The 21,435-nt window shown below is 46.5% G+C and overlaps 1 protein-coding gene across 1 annotated transcript in view; it reads left to right on the forward strand.

The window, feature by feature from the left end:
• Positions 1–21,435, forward strand: part of PLEKHB1 (pleckstrin homology domain containing B1) — a 42,784-nt gene that overhangs the window by 4,341 nt on the left and 17,008 nt on the right. Inside the window, exons 2-3 of the mRNA XM_044286301.1 lie at positions 9,641–9,695; positions 9,929–10,081. Of these exons, the coding sequence (XP_044142236.1) occupies positions 9,659–9,695; positions 9,929–10,081 (190 nt within the window). The 5' untranslated portion in view covers positions 9,641–9,658. The remainder of the gene's footprint in view (positions 1–9,640; positions 9,696–9,928; positions 10,082–21,435) is intronic.

The raw sequence follows: 21,435 nt of genomic DNA on the forward strand, positions 1-21,435 counted from the left end.
CTGATCTGAGGTCTGATTAACATTGCATTGATGGTCTGAATCGAGGTCTGATTAACATTGGGGGTCTGATCTGAGGTCTGATTAACATTGAGGGTCTTATCTGAGGTCTGATTAACATTGAGGGGTCTGATCTGAGGTCTGATTAACATTTTAACGATGCGACGATGGGTCTTTCATCATGTTATGTTATTGTCTGTCACATGTTGTTCCCGTGTGATGTGTGCGACACATGAGAGTAAAGTAAATAAATCGATGAAAGCCCTGCCGGGTGCTCACAAGTGTTTGTCCGTTTATGACACTGAATCCATTGAGGTCTGTGGTGACCGGTCTGGTAAGGGATGTAAAATCTAAATCTGGGCACACATGGGTTAATGTCTGCCATAACCGGTATCCCCATAGTCATCATTATCAGGACACTGGGTTTTTATTTTGGACAATCTGAACCTTAATGATGCGATGATCACAGGATGATCGGAGGAATCAGCAAGAAGTGTTCAGTTTCCCTGCAGCGCCACCACAGGGAAAATGTAGTATTACACAGTTCTTATCAGAATCAGTTGGCCGCCCATGTAATGCACAGATGTGCCGATTCCTCACAGATGGAAACACAATTGGGGTCATTACGCCAGTTTGGCGTAATAATTTTTTTTTTTACAAACCCGTTTTGCAAATGTTTAATGCTTGTGCAGCAATATTTTGTTGCTCGTGCCATTTTTTACACAGCCCTTGCCACTGGGGAGTGATGGGAAGGTGTCAGGACCAGGGCTATCAGCCCCGGCAAATTCATTAACATTTAGGCCTCGTTCACATCTCTGTGTCCGTTTGACGTCCGTGAAAAAATCTGTCTGTGTTTCATCCGTGAAAATGTCCGTGAAGAATCGGTGTTTGGTCCGAGTGGCTGTTTTTTTGCTCTCCGAGTGTCATCCATATTCCACAGACACTGCTAGGCTGAAAATGAATTTCAGAGCATCTCCTACCAATGGTCAGTGAAAAACAAACCAAACACTGATGCCATCTGTGTTGTGTTAGTGGTTTTTCACGGACTCGTAGACTTCAATGTGCGCGTTTGGTCTGCATCACGGACTAAAGTACTGCATGTGATTTTCTTCACTGACCCTAAGGCCGTTGCCAGGCCGTGCCCGTATTGCGTATTTTTGGAAGCGATCTCCGCTCTGGCTAATAGACAAGGATCCTGAAAAGAGGGCCCTAAAGGGCATATGAGCATGGGTTTTCTACACCTGACACCTACTAAGCACAGCGCCACACATTGGTAGTGGCTGGGCCTGGAATTGCACCTCACTGCTCAGTCCCATTGAAGTGAATGTCCACGAGCCAGAATAGGGTGCTGCGTCTGGCAAACAATGAAGTGGACACAGCGCCACAGCCCCTTAACTGTGTGGCAGGAGTTAGACCACCACCGATCTGACACTGATGGCCTATCCCGAAGAAAACCCCTTTAACCCCTCATACAGATCATAAGTCCTGCCCCAGGAACACCTCACTTAGGGTCCATTCAAACGTCCGCAAAATGGGTCCGCATCCGTTCTGCTATTTTCTGGAATGGGTGCGGACCCATTCATTTTCAATGGGGCCGCACAAGATGCGGACAGCACACCATGCACTGTCCACATCCGCAGCCAGGGACAAGAAAAGGCATTTCTATCATAGTGCCAGCCATATGCGGTCCGCAAAATGCGGAACGCACATGGCCGGTGTCCGTGTTTTGCGGATCCGCATTTTGCGGACCGCAAAACAGTTGCGGACGTGTGAATGGACCCGTATAGGTGGGGATTACACAAGCCACAGCCACTTTGGCTCAGGAATTCCCGAATTTGCCAGGACTGTCTCAGAAAATTCAGGACTGTTGGCAGCAGTGCAGTCATAATGATGTTCTATGTGGAAACTCATTTAGCCATAGCAACCAATCACAGCTCAGCTTTCATTGATTTCAGAGCAGTGTGGGCAATGAGAGCTGAGCCGTGATTGGTTGCTATGGGTTACCAGTGAGCTTGTTGCTAGGGGCCCTTATGTCCTCTCATACTCATGTATTCTCCACTACTATTTGGATATGATTTCGACTTAAATCATGGCCGACCTGTTCTGGTTTTCTGATGATGGTTTCTCATGGGGTTCTCCTACCACAGTAAATGATTATATTGTTAGGATAGAGTATTCTTGTAAATAGGCTCTGTGACAACCTTGACCCCCCCCCCCCCACCCCCCAAAATTTTGTGTATACAGCTCCTATGCAGACTTAGGCTACTTTCACACTAGCGCACGGACCTCCGGCAGGCTGTTCCGTCGGCTGAACAGCCTGTCGGATCTGTCCTGCCGCTAGTGAACGTGTGCCCCCGTACTGCCACTCAGTCCCCATTGACTATAATGGGGGTGGGGGCAGAGTTCCGGCGGAGACACGGCAGCACACGGCGACAGGCTGCCGGAATAGATGTCGGATATGTCGTAGTTTTTTTTCCGGCAGCCTCTCGGCTTGCGCTGCTGTGCCTCCGCCAGAACTCTGCCACCCACCCCCATTATAGTCAATGGGGACGGAGTGGCAGTACAGGGGCTGTTCACCCGACGGAACAGCCTGCCGGAGGTCCGTGCGCTAATGTGAAAGTAGCCTAAGTCTGCATAGGAGCTGTATACACAAAATTTGGGGGTGGGGGGGGGAGGTTGTCACAGAGCCTATTTACAAGAATACTCTATCCTACCAATATAATCATTTACTGTGGTAGGAGAACCCCATGAGAAACTATCATAATAGGGGCGGGGCGGAGTTCTGGCGGAGGCACAGCAGCGCAAGCCGAGAGGCATGTCCGACATTTATTCCGGCAGCCTCTTGCTGTGCGCTGCCGTGTCTCCGCCGGAACTCTGCCCCCGCCCCCATGATAGTCAATGGGGACGGAGTGGCAGTACGGGGGCACACATTCACTAGCTGCAGGACGGATCCGACAGGCTGTTCACCCGATGGAACAGCCTGCCGGAGGTCCGTGCGCTAGTGTGAAAGTAGCCTTATGCGTCTTCATAGCTGCCGACTACATGTTTGTAGTCATGGGGAAACATTGGTCAGCGCTGGGGCTGTATACACAAAATGGGGGGAGAGATTTTAATCGAGATTTAAAAAGTTGCTAAAGTGTAAATATATCACAGTATCCATACCAGACAACATAAGACATTCCTCATATTAATTGTGACATAAGTAACATAACCATGAACATGGGGAACTCACAAAATATGGACAAAAACTAAACAAAAAAAGCACAAAAACAAGGTTAAAAACTAATTTATAAAAAAATATAAAAAATGAATATACATATTCAGAGGAATGGTGCGAAACTCAAGATAGTTGCATTGTATGTTTTTGTGCTTTTTTGTTTAGTTTTGTCCATATTTTGTGAGTTCCCCATGTCCATGGTTATGTTACTTATGTCACAACTAATATGAGGAATGTCTTCTGTTCTCTGGTTTGGATCCTGTGCTATAGTTATGTCTAGCTGGCACACTTCGACCACATGCTGACCATCTTCCTAGGATGTATTCGCATCCTTTGTATTGCCGTTTATTAGCCCCTACTCTACATATAGTCACCATAGCTCAGCATCCGGTGAAGATATGCGTAAACATTGTATCGCATTAGCATTTACCTGACACATTTAACTATTTGTTGACTTCTTCATATGATATCTATATCCCTTTTGGATCACCTCAGGTGTATGCCGCACCTCATTCTTGATGTCTTTTGTCTCTATTTTAATAACGCTTTCTACACGTTTTTAAATTTAAAAAAAAATTATATATTTGGAGCCTTTCTAGACTCAGTTTTTCTTTTTGCGTTTATGTACCCAGAAAAAATAAATAAATAAATCCAGACTAAAATGAAATGAATTTAGACCAAGGAAAATACCCCAAATAAAATTCAGACACCCCAAATAAATTTAGACCCCAGATCAGATCCCTATATTCAGAGCCCAAAATGAAATCCGTACGCCGTTACAGACCCTGGACCAGAGTTCTAAATTCAGACTCCAGACCACAAAATGAATTCAGTCCCCAGACCAGATCCTTTGATTTACTCACCACTCTTTCAATCCCAGGTCCTCTCCTGGGTGCCATAAGCTTCTAATGCTGGCTGGTGTCAGGACCCTCAGTGCGGTGGCAGTGGTGGCCCTTGAATCCATGGGCCCCTGTAACAGTCGCTGTGTCTGCTACGGCAGTGGTTGGTTCCCCAGCTTTCCCGTACTTCTGAGCGTTGACTGCCTAGTGATGCAATATCCCATGTGGGCTCCATATGTCACTATGAAGGGTGGGGGGTTGTAGTACTGGCCGTATGAGTCGGCTCCCAAATCTGTACATTGTGTGGTATCGGTGTTAGCAAGGCTCCTTCAGCATCCGTCTTTTATGGAGTAACTGATTATGCGGCATCATACTGAAAGCCATGGGGGGGGGGGGCTCTGTGCGTGTCAGCGCCAACCGCCAGTCTTTCTGTATTTAATAACACTGCCTCCTTATCGCGGTTAATACAATTTCTCATTATAAATCCTTACTATGAGAAGCGGCGGCTGCGGGCCCCCGGCCGGGCTGCTCTGTAAGTGAATTAACCCCCCTGCAGATTCAATATCAAAACTATCATTTTCTACCAGTAACATAATGAACAGCAAGTAAATCTCCGGCCGCAGAACCTGATACCATCGTCTTCTACTGTAGAAACGGGTGAGATTTCCGGCGACCACACGCCGGTCAATCTCTTCCTGTGCCGAATCTGGTTATTAAAGGACCATACCTCTGACAGGAATCTGTAACAGTCAATAGTACGGTTTATGACAGATTTACTACATATGAAACACTGGACTTAATGAATTCCCCCTGTAGAGTTGCATGAGAAATTTTTGTCTGCCTGCAGCCACCACAAGGGGGAGATATCAGCATATTGTTTGTTAAATAATACAATGGGAGTTGTTCTGTATGTAGTAATCTCCCCCTAGTGGTTGCTGTATAATCTGTATGTAGTGAGCTCCCCCTAGTGGTGGCTGTATAATCTGTATGTAGTAATCTCCCCCTAGTGGTGGCTGTATAATCTGTATGTAGTGAGCTCCCTCTAGTGGTGGCTGTATAATCTGTATGTAGTGAGCTCCCTCTAGTGGTGGCTGTATAATCTGTATGTAGTGAGCTCCCTCTAGTGGTGGCTGTATAATCTGTATGTACTGAGCTCCCCCTAGTGGTGGCTGTATAATCTGTATGTAGTGAGCTCCCCCTAGTGGTGGCTGTATAATCTGTATGCAGTGAGCTCCCTCTAGTGGTGGCTGTATAATCTGTATGTAGTGAGCTCCCTCTAGTGGTGGCTGTATAATCTGTATGTAGTGAGCTCTCCCTAGTGGTTGCTGTATAATCGATATGTAGTGAGCTCTCCCTAGTGGTTGCTGTATAATCGATATGTAGTGAGCTCCCTCTAGTGGTGCCTATATGATCTGTATGCAGTGAGCTTTCCCTAGTGGTGGCTGTATATATCTGTATGTAGCGGGCTCCCCCTAGTGGTGGCTGTATAATATGTAAAGAGCTCCCCCTAATGGTGACTGTATAGTCTATATGTAGTAAACGCCCCCTGGTGGTGGCTGCATAACCTGTATGTAGTGAGCTCCCTGCTGTAGTGATGGCTGCAGTGGCATAACTAAAAATGGCTGGGCCCTACAGCAAATTTTTGGAAGGCTAGTCAAGATCGATCTGTCAGATGAGGCCAGGCAGCCACTCCGTCCATTTCCTATATGTATATACGGTATGTCATGTCACTGTTTATACTGTCACTATATATTATGCCATTGTATAATACAGTTCAGTGGGCCCTGACAATAAAATCTTATAGTTCTCCTCCTGGGTGGGCCCCTTCTGAGTTAATGCCCCAAAGCAGTGTTTCCCCTGCTTCCACTATAGCTACACCGCTGGGTGGCTGTATAATCGGTATGTAGTGAGCTCCTGAGCTCCCTCTAGTGGTGGCTGTATAATCTGTATGTAGTGAGCTCCCTCTAGTGGTGGCTGTATAATCTGTATGTAGTGAGCTCCCTCTAGTGGTGGCTGTATAATCTGTATGTAGTGAACTCCCACTAGTGGTTTCTGTATAATCTGTATGTAGTGAGCTCCCCCTAGTGGTGGCTGTATAATCTGTATGTAGTGAGCTCCCTCTAGTGGTGGTTGTCTAATCTGTATAAAGTGAGCTCCCCCTAATGGTGACTGTCTAATTTGTATGTAGTGAGCGCTCCCTAGTGGTGATTGTATAATCTGTATGTAGTGAGCTCCCCTTAGTGTTGTCTGTATAATCTGTATGTAGTGAGCTCCCTCTAGTGGTAGCTGTATAATCTGTATGTTGTGAGCTCCCCTAGTGGTGGCTGTATAATCTGTATGTACTGAGCTCCCTCTAGTGGTAGCTGTATAATCTGTATGTTGTGAGCTCCCTCTAGTGGTGGCTCTATAATCTGTATGTAGTGAGCTCCCCTAGTGGTGGCTGTATAATCTGTGTGTACTGAGCTCCCTCTAGGGTGGCTGTATAATCTGTATGTAGTGATCTCCCCCTAGTAGTAGCTGTATAATCTGTATGTAGTAATCTCCCCTAGTGGTGACTGTATTATCTGTATGTAGTGAGCTCCCTCTAGTGGTGGCTGTATAATCTGTATGTAGTGATCTCCCCCTAGTAGTAGCTGTATAATCTGTATGTAGTGATCTCCCCCTAGTAGTAGCTGTATAATCTGTATGTAGTAATCTCCTCTAGTGGTGACTGTATTATCTGTATGTAGTGAGCTCCCTCTAGTGGTGGCTGTATAATCTGTATGTAGTGATCTCCCCCTAGTAGTAGCTGTATAATCTGTATGTAGTGATCTCCCCGTAGTAGTAGCTGTATAATCTGTATACAGTGAGCTCCACCTAGTGGTGGCTGTATAGTCAGTATGTAGCAAGCTCCCTCTAGTGGTGGCTGTATAATCTGTATGTATTGAGCTCCCCCTAATGGCGGCTGTATACAGATTTATATAGACACCACTAGAGGGAGCTCACTACATACAGATTATCAGGGCCGGCGTCAGCACCCGGCATACCTGGGCAAGTGCCGGGGCCCACTGTTCCTTAGGGGGCCCACTCATTTGCGCTGTCCCTTTAAACATTTTGACCTACCTTACTGCTGCTGCGCTGCTGCCATCTCACAGGATCTCCTCCAGGCCTGCGAGACAAATCGGAGGAGGACTGGACAAAAGTGATCACAGCAGGGGCGGAGCGGAGGCGAGAGTAGACAGCATAGCAGCCGAGCGCCGAAACCAGGAGCAGGGCAGGAGTAGGTGTGTGTGAGTCTATGACCAGTAACATGAGGGGGCGGCCGCGCGCTTGGTGTGGTGTTTTTGGGGAGGGATCCCACCTCCACTAATAGGAGAAACATGAATTGCGCAACAAACCTCTTTGTGGGGAATTTCCTTAGCTCCCCCCCCCCTAGTATACCTCGTACCACATACTATAATGTAATGTATATAGATGAGGAAAAGAAATGCACAGCAAGCAGTAAAGCAAATATTCCTACTAAAATGACTGAGCCTTTAGGAATATTTGCTTTACTGCTTGCTGTGCATTTCTTTTCCTCGTCCATATACATGTATGTACATAGTATGTGGTAGCCTGAGGTATACTGGGGGGGGGGGGGGGGGTCTAAGGAATTCCCCCACAAAGATGTTTGTTGCTCATTATTCTCCTATTAGTGGAGGCTGAATCCCCCGGTGGGCCCCTGAGCAAGGTGGGCCCCTAATTTCCCACCTCTTGCACAAGTGGCACATGAAACAGTAGACTTATTGCACTACATACATATATACAATGTACAGCACCTCAAACAGCCTATGTTCATATAAAAACTTGATAAATTATTAAAGAAACTCCACAATTTATTATTCTAGACACGATCAGAGCTGACATGACTTCTAGGTACAGGGGAAAGCTGCCAGTGTCCTTTTCTCCCCAAGATCTACCTTCTCAAAGTTCCTGCAAGGACCCCCATAGTCAATCATCTGGTAGCATCGCTGTTTGAGCAGGTGATACTTGAATGTATCTGTACTATGGCCCCCAAAATAAATTTTACTGGTGGGCCCTAGGAACCCCAGTCCGACACTGGCTGTGCAGATCCCTCCCCCCAAACACCACACCATGTAGCATTAATACGTGGTATTTGGTAGCACACACACACCATGCATTGCAAACTCCTGTATGAGTCTGGTCTGGGGTCCTAATAATTTATATTTATCTGGTCTGGTGTCCAAATAATTTATCTATATTCTGTAGTTGCCCCGACCCTCTACAAAAAATCAATTCTGCCTGCAGACTACCTAAATAAATGGACCCTTAAATTCAGACCCCGGATTAGACCCCTAAATTAGTTTAGGCCCCAGACTAGATCCTAAATAAAATCAGAGCCCCAGACTAGACCCCTAAATTCGGAACTTAGGCCAGAACCCCTAAATTAACTCTTAACCCAGTCTTCTAAATTCAGATTCCCAGATTATGTATAATACATGGTCTGGGGGTCTGAATTTAGAAGGCTGGGGTAAGAGTTAATGCCACAAGGGGGCCCACTGAGGCTTTATCGCCCAGGGGCCCACATGAACCTGGAGCCTACCCTGCAGATTATACAGCCTCCACTAGAGGGAGCTCACTACATACATATTATAGAGTGACCACTAGAGGGAGCTCAGTACATACAGATAACAGCCACCACTAGAGGGAGCTCCCTACATACAGATAATACAATCACCACTAGAGGGAGCTCACTACATACAGATTATACAGCCACCACTAGAGGGAGCTTACTACATAAAGATTATACACTCACCACTAGGGGGAAATTTACTGCATACAGATTATAGAGCCACCACTAGATGGAGCTCACTACATACAGATTATACAGCCACCACTAGGGGGAGCTCACTACATACAGATTATACAGCCACCACTAGAGGGAGCTCACTACATACAGATTATACAGCCACCACTAGGGGGAGCTCACTACATACAGATTATACAGCCACCACTAGAGGGAGCTCACTACATACAGATTATACAGCCACCACTAGGGAGAGCTCACTACATACAGATTATACAGCCACTACTAGAGGGAGCTCACCACATACAGATTATACAGCTGCCACTAGGAGGAGCTCACTACATACAGATTATACAGCCACCACTAGAGGGAGCTCACTACATACTGATTATACAGCCACCACTAGAGGGAGCTCACTACATACAGATTATACAGCTACCACTAGAGGGAGCTCACTACATACAGATTATACAGCTACCACTAGAGGGAGCTCACTATATACAGATTATACAGCCACCACTAGGGGGAGCTCACTACTTACAGATTATACAGCTACCACTAGAGGGAGCTCACTACATACAGATTATACAGCTACCACTAGAGGGAGCTCACTATATACAGATTATACAGCCACCACTAGGGGAAGCTCACTACTTACAGATTATACAGCCACCACTAGAGGGAGCTCACTACATACAGATTATACAGCCACCACTAGGGGGAGCTCACTACATACTGATTATACAGCCTCCACTGAACTAACAGATCTGTATTTGACTCTTACTATGATATCTCTTGCAGGAGAAAACCCAGGAGGAAATGGCTTTGGTGAAGAGTGGATGGCTCTGGAGACAAAGTAAGTGGGGGCTCCTACCACACTGTGTACCCAGAATATGGGTATAATGACATGTGAGGAGAACATAGCAGACATGGCCGATCTTTATGGAATAACACAAAAGAATAAAGAACATGTAATTTATAAATGGGGCTCATAACAGTGGGTAAAATAATTTTGAAGCACGTGGGGATGAGCCAGGGGCGTGACTATAGGGGTTGCAGAGGAATTGTATTCACCACCATTTTCTATAGGCTCTGTTTTGCGGAGATGGAAAAAGCACTGGTTTGACCTATGGCTGGATGGCGGTTTGGTCTATTATCCTGATGAAAGTCGCCAAAACATGGAGGAACGGATCTTACTGACGCACAATTGTTTGAATGTCAGGGCCGGGCAAGAGTGTGGAGGTAAGTGACAACTGTAATCTCTAGTATTGTATACTAATTACTAAAATACTAGAAGTGTTATTATAAATCTATAACCAGACGATGCCCAGGTTATACCAGCATTCTCCATATCACTATATACAAGAAGATGCAGGGATGGCTCCAGGTTCATGTGGGACCTTGGGCGATAAACTCCTCTGTGCCCCCTCCATAGTAATAAAGTCCTCTGTGCCCCCTCCATAGTAATAAAGTCCTCTGTGCCCCCTCCATAGTAATAAAGTCCTCTGTGCCCCCTCTATAGAAATAAAGTCCTCTGTGCCCCCTCCATAGTAATAAAGTCCTCTGTGCCCCCTCCATAGTAATAAAGACCTCTGTGCCCCTCCATAGAAATAAAGTTCTCTGTGCCCCCTCCATAGTAATAAAGTCCTCTGTGCCCCCTCCATAGTAATAAAGACCTCTGTGCCCCCTCCATAGTAATAAAGTCCTCTGTGCCCCCTCCATAGTAATAAAGTCCTCTGTGCCCCCTCCATAGTAATAAAGACCTCTGTGCCCCCTCCATAGAAATAAAGTTTTCTGTGCCCCCTCCATAGTAATAAAGTCCTCTGTGCCCCCTCCATAGAAATAAAGTCCTCTGTGCCCCCTCCATAGAAATAAAGACCTCTGTGCCCACTCCATAGTAATAAAGACCTCTGTGCCCCCTCCATAGTAATAAAGTCCTCTGTGCCCCCTCCATAGTAATAAAGACCTCTGTGCCCCCTCCATAGTAATAAAGTCCTCTGTGCCCCCTCCATAGTAATAAAGTCCTCTGTGCCCCCTCCATAGTAATAAAGACCTCTGTGCCCTCTCCATAGAAATAAAGTTCTCTGTGCCCCCTCCATAGTAATAAAGTCCTCTGTGCCCCCTCCATAGAAATAAAGTCCTCTGTGCCCCCTCCATAGAAATAAAGACCTCTGTGCCCACTCCATAGTAATAAAGACCTCTGTGCCCCCTCCATAGTAATAAAGTCCTCTGTGCCCACTCCATAGTAATAAAGTTCTCTGTGCCCCCTCCATAGTAATAAAGTCCTCTGTGCCCCCTCCATAGAAATAAAGTCCTCTGTGCCCCCTCCATAGAAATAAAGACCTCTGTGCCCACTCCATAGTAATAAAGACCTCTGTGCCCCCTCCATAGTAATAAAGTTCTCTGTGCCCCCTCCATAGTAATAAAGTTCTCTGTGCCCCCTCCATAATAATAAAGTCCTCTGTGCCCCCTCCATAGTAATAAAGTCCTCTGTGCCCCCTCCATAGTAATAAAGACCTCTGTGCCCCCTCCATAGTAATAAAGTTCTCTGTGCCCCCTCCATAGTAATAAAGTTCTCTGTGCCCCCTCCATAGAAATAAAGTCCTCTGTGCCCACTCCATAGTAATAAAGTCCTCTGTGCCCCCTCCATAGAAATAAAGTCCTCTGTGCCCCCTCCATAGAAATAAAGACCTCTGTGCCCACTCCATAGTAATAAAGTCCTCTGTGCCCCCTCCATAGTAATAAAGTTCTCTGTGCCCCCTCCATAGTAATAAAGTCCTCTGTGCCCCCTCCATAGTAATAAAGACCTCTGTGCCCCCTCCATAGTAATAAAGTCCTCTGTGCCCCCTCCATAGTAATAAAGACCTCTGTGCCCCCTCCATAGAAATAAAGTTCTCTGTGCCCCCTCCATAGTAATAAAGTCCTCTGTGCCCCCTCCATAGTAATAAAGACCTCTGTGCCCCCTCCATAGTAATAAAGTCCTCTGTGCCCCCTCCATAGTAATAAAGTCCTCTGTGCCCCCTCCATAGTAATAAAGACCTCTGTGCCCCTCCATAGAAATAAAGTTTTCTGTGCCCCCTCCATAGTAATAAAGTCCTCTGTGCCCCCTCCATAGTAATAAAGTCCTCTGTGCCCCCTCCATAGAAATAAAGACCTCTGTGCCCACTCCATAGTAATAAAGACCTCTGTGCCCCCTCCATAGTAATAAAGTCCTCTGTGCCCCCTCCATAGTAATAAAGACCTCTGTGCCCCCTCCATAGTAATAAAGTCCTCTGTGCCCCCTCCATAGTAATAAAGTCCTCTGTGCCCCCTCCATAGTAATAAAGACCTCTGTGCCCTCTCCATAGAAATAAAGTTCTCTGTGCCCCCTCCATAGTAATAAAGTCCTCTGTGCCCCCTCCATAGAAATAAAGTCCTCTGTGCCCCCTCCATAGAAATAAAGACCTCTGTGCCCACTCCATAGTAATAAAGACCTCTGTGCCCCCTCCATAGTAATAAGTCCTCTGTGCCCACTCCATAGTAATAAAGTTCTCTGTGCCCCCTCCATAGTAATAAAGTCCTCTGTGCCCCCTCCATAGAAATAAAGTCCTCTGTGCCCCCTCCATAGTAATAAAGTTCTCTGTGCCCCCTCCATAGAATTAAAGTCCTCAGTGCCCTCTCCATAGTAAATAAGTCCTCTGTGCCCCCTCCATAGTAATAAAGTCCTCTGTGCCCCCTCCATAGTAATAAAGACCTCTGTGCCCCCTCCATAGTAATAAAGTCCTCTGTGCCCCCTCCATAGTAATAAAGACCTCTGTGCCCCTCCATAGTAATAAAGTTCTCTGTGCCCCCTCCATAGTAATAAAGTTCTCTGTGCCCCCTCCATAGAAATAAAGTCCTCTGTGCCCACTCCATAGTAATAAAGTCCTCTGTGCCCCCTCCATAGAAATAAAGTCCTCTGTGCCCCCTCCATAGAAATAAAGACCTCTGTGCCCACTCCATAGTAATAAAGTCCTCTGTGCCCCCTCCATAGTAATAAAGTTCTCTGTGCCCCCTCCATAGTAATAAAGTCCTCTGTGCCCCCTCCATAGTAATAAAGACCTCTGTGCCCCCTCCATAGTAATAAAGTTCTCTGTGCCCCCTCCATAGTAATAAAGTTCTCTGTGCCCCCTCCATAGTAATAAAGTCCTCTGTGCCCCCTCCATAGTAATAAAGTCCTCTGTGCCCCCTCCATAGTAATAAAGACCTCTGTGCCCCCTCCATAGTAATAAAGTCCTCTGTGCCCCCTCCATAGTAATAAAGACCTCTGTGCCCCCTCCATAGTAATAAAGTTCTCTGTGCCCCCTCCATAGTAATAAAGTTCTCTGTGCCCCCTCCATAGTAATAAAGTCCTCTGTGCCCACTCCATAGTAATAAAGTCCTCTGTGCCCCCTCCATAGAAATAAAGTCCTCTGTGCCCCCTCCATAGAAATAAAGTCCTCTGTGCCCCCTCCATAGTAATAAAGTTCTCTGTGCCCCCTCCATAGTAATAAAGTCCTCTGTGCCCCCTCCATAGTAATAAAGACCTCTGTGCCCCCTCCATAGTAATAAAGTTCTCTGTGCCCCCTCCATAGTAATAAAGTTCTCTGTGCCCCCTCCATAGAAATAAAGTCCTCTGTGCCCACTCCATAGTAATAAAGTCCTCTGTGCCCCCTCCATAGAAATAAAGTCCTCTGTGCCCCCTCCATAGAAATAAAGACCTCTGTGCCCACTCCATAGTAATAAAGTCCTCTGTGCCCCCTCCATAGTAATAAGTTCTCTGTGCCCCCTCCATAGTAATAAAGTCCTCTGTGCCCCCTCCATAGTAATAAAGACCTCTGTGCCCCCTCCATAGTAATAAAGTTCTCTGTGCCCCCTCCATAGTAATAAAGTTCTCTGTGCCCCCTCCATAGTAATAAAGTCCTCTGTGCCCCCTCCATAGTAATAAAGTCCTCTGTGCCCCCTCCATAGTAATAAAGACCTCTGTGCCCCCTCCATAGTAATAAAGTCCTCTGTGCCCCCTCCATAGTAATAAAGACCTCTGTGCCCCCTCCATAGTAATAAAGTTCTCTGTGCCCCCTCCATAGTAATAAAGTTCTCTGTGCCCCCTCCATAGTAATAAAGTCCTCTGTGCCCCCTCCATAGTAATAAAGTTATCTGTGCCCCCTCCATAGTAATAAAGTCCTCTGTGCCCCCTCCATAGTAATAAAGTCCTCTGTGCCCCCTCCATAGAAATAAAGTCCTCTGTGCCCCCTCCATAGAAATAAAGTCCTCTGTGCCCCCTCCATAGTAATAAAGTTCTCTGTGCCCCCTCCATAGTAATAAAGTCCTCTGTGCCCCCTCCATAGTAATAAAGACCTCTGTGCCCCCTCCATAGTAATAAAGTTCTCTGTGCCCCCTCCATAGTAATAAAGTTCTCTGTGCCCCCTCCATAGAAATAAAGTCCTCTGTGCCCACTCCATAGTAATAAAGTCCTCTGTGCCCCCTCCATAGAAATAAAGTCCTCTGTGCCCCCTCCATAGAAATAAAGACCTCTGTGCCCCTCCATAGTAATAAAGTCCTCTGTGCCCCCTCCATAGTAATAAAGTTCTCTGTGCCCCCTCCATAGTAATAAAGTCCTCTGTGCCCCCTCCATAGTAATAAAGACCTCTGTGCCCCCTCCATAGTAATAAAGTTCTCTGTGCCCCCTCCATAGTAATAAAGTTCTCTGTGCCCCCTCCATAGTAATAAAGTCCTCTGTGCCCCCTCCATAGTAATAAAGTCCTCTGTTCCCCCTCCATAGTAATAAAGACCTCTGTGCCCCCTCCATAGTAATAAAGTCCTCTGTGCCCCCTCCATAGTAATAAAGACCTCTGTGCCCCCTCCATAGTAATAAAGTTCTCTGTGCCCCCTCCATAGTAATAAAGTTCTCTGTGCCCCCTCCATAGAAATAAAGTCCTCTGTGCCCACTCCATAGTAATAAAGTCCTCTGTGCCCCCTCCATAGAAATAAAGTCCTCTGTGCCCCCTCCATAGAAATAAAGCCCTCTGTGCCCACTCCATAGTAATAAAGTCCTCTGTGCCCCCTCCATAGTAATAAAGTTCTCTGTGCCCCCTCCATAGTAATAAAGTCCTCTGTGCCCCCTCCATAGTAATAAAGACCTCTGTGCCCCCTCCATAGTAATAAAGTTCTCTGTGCCCCCTCCATAGTAATAAAGTTCTCTGTGCCCCCTCCATAGTAATAAAGTCCTCTGTGCCCCCTCCATAGTAATAAAGTCCTCTGTGCCCCCTCCATAGTAATAAAGACCTCTGTGCCCCCTCCATAGTAATAAAGTTCTCTGTGCCCCCTCCATAGTAATAAAGTTCTCTGTGCCCCCTCCATAGTAATAAAGACCTCTGTGCCCCCTCCATAGTTCATCTGTAACTGCTGGGGGAAGTACAAGCCAAGACTGGGAGCGCACCCAAACAAAATCTCAAAAGGAGACAGTCCTGTTTTTTGGTTGGGGGTGGTGCTAACAGAATATAGGGTGAGGGGCAGGCATTCTGGCCAAGGTCTTTGGGTTTCCTGCATGGCTTTCTGGATCTTTAACACTGCTTTGGGGTTTGTAGGCCGTGTGAAACGCTTGAGTGACCCCTAGCGCCTGCATGACCTCCCTCATTACTTCTCCTGTGAAATGGGACACCCTGTCTGACTCAATGACTTCAGGAACACCATACCTGCATATCAGTTCACTGACCGATTTCTTGGCGGTATTCTTTGCATTTGCCTTTGCTACTGGGAAGGCTTTCGGCCATCCTGAAAAGAGATCAACACACACAAGAACAAACTCATACACACCTACCTTAGGTAGCTGTATATAGTCTATCTGCAATCTCTGAAATGGGTAAAATGGCCTCGGGGTGTGCTTCCCTGGAGTCTTCACCACTTGACCGGGATTATTCAATGCACAAATCATGCACCCTTGTACAAACCGAGCTGCTACTGTGGAAAACCCTGGTGCTGTTCAATCAGCATTTACAACACTTACCATAGCACCTTTAGACAGATAGGTAGGCCCATGGGCCTCCTGTGCCATAGCAGGATACATTGGACGAGGTAAAAAAGTCCTTTATTTCTCCAGATTCCTATTTCATCAACCTTGGCCCCGTGCTTTGCCCAAAGTTCTTTTTCCTCGGGAGGGGCTTGACCAGTCATTTTCTGGAGCATACTTACAGACACGTCTTCAGGCTTCAGGATTTTTACCGGGGTGGGACAGTCTTTACGGGCTGTAGTGCGGCTTGTTTGGCCGCTTTGTCACCTTGTTCGTTACCTTTTGCCTCTACCATGTTGTGCCTGGTGTGTGCCTTGATGATGGCAACTTCCTCTGGTAACAACAGAGAGTTCATAAGCTCTAGTACAGAGTCTTTTATTCTTTATAGGCTGGCCTGCAGATGTTAGGAAGTCCCTGGCCCGCCAAGTAGGCCCATAGTTATGTGCAATACCAAAAGCATACCTTGAGTCTGTGTAGATGTTCACCTTCTTCTCCTCAGTGCCTCAGTGAGTGCCTTCAACTCCGTCTCTTGTGCTCATATATGAGCTGGGAGTGGTACAGCTGTACCTACCTCGTGCTGTGTGACCACTGCATATCCAGTATGGAACCAGCCATCCTCTCCCATGAACCTGCTTCCATCTACAAAATACTCAAAGTCAGGATTAGAAAGAGGTTTTTCATGAACATGTACAAAACCAGACATTTTCCTGCTGCATTAATTGTTCGCAATCATGAGGGTCATGTTCAACAAGATCAGCTAAAAGTTCTGATACACCTCCCGCCACCATTTCTGAATCTGTATCGGTAACAGAGTAACAGGATTCAGAGTAGTCCAACGTTTTAATGAGATGTTTGCAGGTATGAGGAGTGCACACTGCAGTCTCAGTTGTCTGGCCATGGAGATATGTGTTGGTCGCACTTGAGCGAGAATGCCTTGAATGTCATGAGGAGTTTGAACAGTTACAGGGGAGTCCAGAAAAATTTCAGAAGCTTTTTTTAATCATGGCTTGCACTGCCGCTACTGCCCTTACACAAGAGGGGGTGCCTCAGGCAACAGGATTGAGGCGAGCAGAAAAGTGCCCCTGCATTTCAGAACAAAACAAACAGAAAGGTTCGTCATATTTTGGAATGCCCAGAGCGTGGGCAGACAGTATGCACAGTTTCAAAGTATGAAAGTTATTAACGGCGAGTTCTGGGCCCCCTGGGGTAAAACAGTCCATGTATACTGGTTCTTCTTGAAAGTGAAAGCAAAAATATACTGACAATCTGGATGCAGAGGTACCACTGAAAAATGCATTCGCCTGGTCAATCACAGTGAAACGGGTAGCTGTGGACGGAACTTGGGACAGCAGAGTGTGCGGATTGGGCACTATTGGGGTTTGTAGGACTGTGACTTTGTTCACCTCTCGAAGATCATGGACCATTCCATATGTGACTGGCTGACCCTTAACGGCCTTCTTCTTGACTGGAAATAGGGGAGTGTTTGCCGGGGACACAGTCTGGATGAGAACACCTGCTCGGAGAAAATCATCTATTTGGCTGGACACTGCTATTTCCTGAGCGTGACTCAATGGGTACTGTTTAACTTGCAGGGGCTGACACCCGGGCTTTAGAGAAACGATCACAGCGGACACAGGTAATTTGCCTATGTCCATCTTTGAGGTGGCCCAAAGGCTCTCGGGGACCTGGCTGAGCAGACTCTTTTCAGATTCTGTCCAATCAGGAAGATTTAATTCAGCCACCGTTATAGAAGCCATCATTGGGCAGAGAACTTCTTCGGAGACTCCAAAGTCTACGTGACTAGTCCCATCTGGGTGAAGATGAATACTGGCCCTGAGCGGTTGGAGTACATCAGTTCCCAGAATAGGTTCAGGGAGATCATCCTTTACCAAAATTTGAGTGATAACAGTACTGTCTTTGATTTTTAGTTTGACTAGTTCAGACTCATGGACAAACACGGTTTCCCCAGTGAAACACATGGCTGGGACGTGGTATGGACTGGGTTTTAAAAAGTTCTGGTCAACAACTGTTTTGGCTGCCCCCGTGTCGACCAGGAATAATACTTCCTTTTTATTTCCTAGGGATACCGGGATATGTCCACGGACTCTACTTTTACAGGCAGAACCATCACAGGTGTAACGGTATCCTAATCTGAAGACGGTGGTGATTGTGGACTAACTTGGCCACTGTTGTCTCTAGGTTTCCTGGGAGCCCTGCAATCTCTCTTCATGTGACCTGATTTGCCGCAATTGTAACATTTAAAATCACGTTTGGGTTTGGGACCAGTGCCCTGCCCCATGTGTTTAACCGGAGCAGGGTTTTTCTTCATGTCTAGTTCTAACCCTTTGGCTGCAGCAATTAATTGGGTTAAAGGGGTCACACGCCATTCAGGTTTACAAGCTTTGAGCTTAGCCTGGAAGGGTGGGTTGAAGCCCCTCCATGAATGCACATGTCAACAGTTTTTCTCCCATGTTTCCAGCTTGATCCCAACCCACGTCGGTCCAGATAGTCCTTAGTCCTGCAACATAAGTCTCAACAGTCTCCTGAGGACCCTGTACTACGTCTTTAAGACTTCAGGAACTTTCTTCCTCCCTTGTACATGCCCATTCTGCAAAAACCCTGACAAATTCAGTCCCAGACTGTAAAGTCTTGACCCAGTCTCTAGTCATTATATCCATGGCGACATTTCTGTGTTCGTGACTCGCCCATCTTCAGCAACATCAGATCCTTCAAGTCAGTCAACGTAGCCCCATAAGTCACCTGTATCTGTTGAAGAGTCCTAAAGTAGGCATAGGTCACGTCAGAGGGTCGGGCAGTCGGGTCAAAAGTGCGAGTTGGTCTTTTGGACTCGAGGGGTGGTACTCAGTCACACTGGCGTGAAGAAATTCAGGTTCCTGATTCCGGCTAGTTGCTCCAATGACCTGTCCGGGTGGTCTTGAGGTTGTATCAGGTCCTCCTCCCGTCGCCCCCTGTTGTCCTGTTGTGGGTCTGGGTAGGGGTCTTGTCTTAGTCAGAACAGGGTAGAGTCCTACAGGTCTGTGGGGTCAGGGGCACCACAGGCTCAGCACGCATTGGCCCAGTCTGGATTCTGATTGCCACAGACATTACAAGTCCATCCCTCCGGTCCATTCCCTCTTGGAGGTCTAGGGGCAGTTGGATATGGGGGAGGTCGTTCGTCAGCGTCATTGTCTTTTGATTTCTGAGTATACAACAGTCTACCTCTGACTACTTATCCTCGCCACCCCTCAGTTTCAACTTCCCCTGCCACTTTAACCCAGGTATTAACTACTTCTTCACATCATGATCCTTTTTCCAACCACAATGTGTCCTTCTGAATCTTTCTCAAGTAACCACATTCAAATTTCCATCCTTCATTCCTACCTTCTTCAACACCCTGTCAATATTTTTTAAACCTTCTTTTCCTTTCCTCTCTTTGACTAAAGTCTTAGCTGTTTTGTAACCCTCTGGTATACTGAAATTGTCCCCTATTTTGTATGTCAATCTTTTTCCACAGAAAGTGAAACAATTATTCAGACGTCTATTTCCCTCAGTTTCCTCAGAATTTTCTGCCCTATATTTACCTATATTACTGAGTTTCTTAACCAATCAAAACCTCACAAACCGGACATTGGAGTCCAAGGACTTTGATTACCCTTCCTGTAATTCTCCAAGATTTTCCACATACAATAAAGAACAAATAAGGCATATACCCAAACTAAACCAAAGACTTCCCAATGAGACTGTCCATCTCTTAGGTCTCAAACTCCAACAATCATAGTAATTTTCAGGTTCTTATCAAAGATAGGCTCAACTATAAAAGTACTTAGGCTACTTTCACACTAGCGTTCGATCGGATCCGTTCTGAACGGATCCGATCGTAATAATGCAGACGGAGGCTCCGTTCAGAACGGATCCGTCTGCATTATATTAGCAAAAAAAAAGCTAAGTGTGAAAATAGCCTCGGACGGATCCGTCCAGACTTTCAATGTAAAGTCAATGGGGGACGGATCCGCCTGAAGATTGAGCCATATTGTGGCATCTTCAAACGGATCCGTCCCCATTGACTTACATTGTAAGTCTGGACGGATCCGCACGGATCCGCACGCCTCCGCACGGCCAGGCGGACACCCGAACACTGCAAGCAGCGTTCAGCTGTCCGCCTGTCCGTGCGGAGGCGAGCGGAGCGGAGGCTGAACGCCGCCAGACTGATGCAGTCTGAGCGGATCCGCTCCATTCAGACTGCATCAGGGCTGGACGGCTGCGTTCGGGTCCGCTCGTGAGCTCCTTCAAACGGAGCTCACGAGCGGACCAGCGAACGCTAGTGTGAAAGGAGCCTTATACGTATATTCAATCACCAGATCCTCGAACCGGACAAAACACTCAGGAAGACACAGATATAGTGTAAGATAAAGTCTCTAACCTTTTAGCGCTATTTCTTGTATCAAATCCCGGACCGGAACGTCCAATTTGTCGGAGACCAGATGAAGTGTCCTCTAGTTGAGCCCCACGTTGGGCGCCAAGATTTTGTAAGGGAAATATCCCTTCACCTATAATTGTTGGAATCCAAATTAAAAAGGATGCGAGAGCTCGGGGAAACTGACACATACATTGGATGTAGTTGTATCATATTTCTCTTTAATTCAAAGACAAGCTCACAATAATATAGGCTTGAAACAGAAAAAAACATCACATGACAAACATGACATTTGCGGTTATAAGATATAGATCATAAGACCATACAGGACCATACATATGTTTCCATTCCTCTCTCCTCCCCCCCCCCCCCCCCTACACTTCCTGAGGCTCAGACTGATAGCTCTGCTAGACAGGAAACTGTGGGGAGGGGATGTGGATGCACACATGAGCTGATGTCACGGAAGGTGTACAGGAAACAAGACAATACAAAATGAATATATGACTCACTGGATCCAAAACTAAGGAACAAAAGGGAGACCCCTGCATAAGACCTGGCTCTCTCCCTGACTGCTCAGCCTATGCGAAGATCCCAATGGTAGATGATCGCATATCCTCGTACCTCGACTGTATAACACCTATAATAGTGAGGGGACACGACCACCGGCTCCCTACACTAGACACGGAGGGAGTCAGGGTCACCTGGGATCCAGCAAACATAAAATCACAAATGAATGTAACACTTCTCTTGTAGAAGGCTGGAAGATAGGATCAGCATGCACACACACTCCAGGAAGTTGTATAAGCCGCACACTAATGCATTATGGGGAGGAATTTAAAGGGATGCAATCAGTCCAACTACATGACAGCTGAGAGAGGCTAACGAGATGAGGAACTGAAAACCAACACAAAGAAAGCTCAAGGAGGAGGTTCTGAAAGGCTTCTGTCAGAGCTTCTCAGCTGTCTGGTTGTGACAGCTGACCTTTGCATGCCTTGTTTTAGATTAACCTTGTATGCTCCATTCAAGACACTGACCTCCATCTCCCACATACACAAGATGGAGGACATGTTTATACAAAATGGATTCTCATCCCTCACAATGCACAGGTTATACCAGCCTAAAATAACATTTTATGTATCTTGTAGTGTTTCTCCGTCTATCGGGACAGTAATAGAG

This window comes from Bufo gargarizans, chromosome 3, assembly GCF_014858855.1.
Source record: "Bufo gargarizans isolate SCDJY-AF-19 chromosome 3, ASM1485885v1, whole genome shotgun sequence".
Lineage (NCBI taxonomy): Eukaryota > Metazoa > Chordata > Amphibia > Anura > Bufonidae > Bufo > Bufo gargarizans.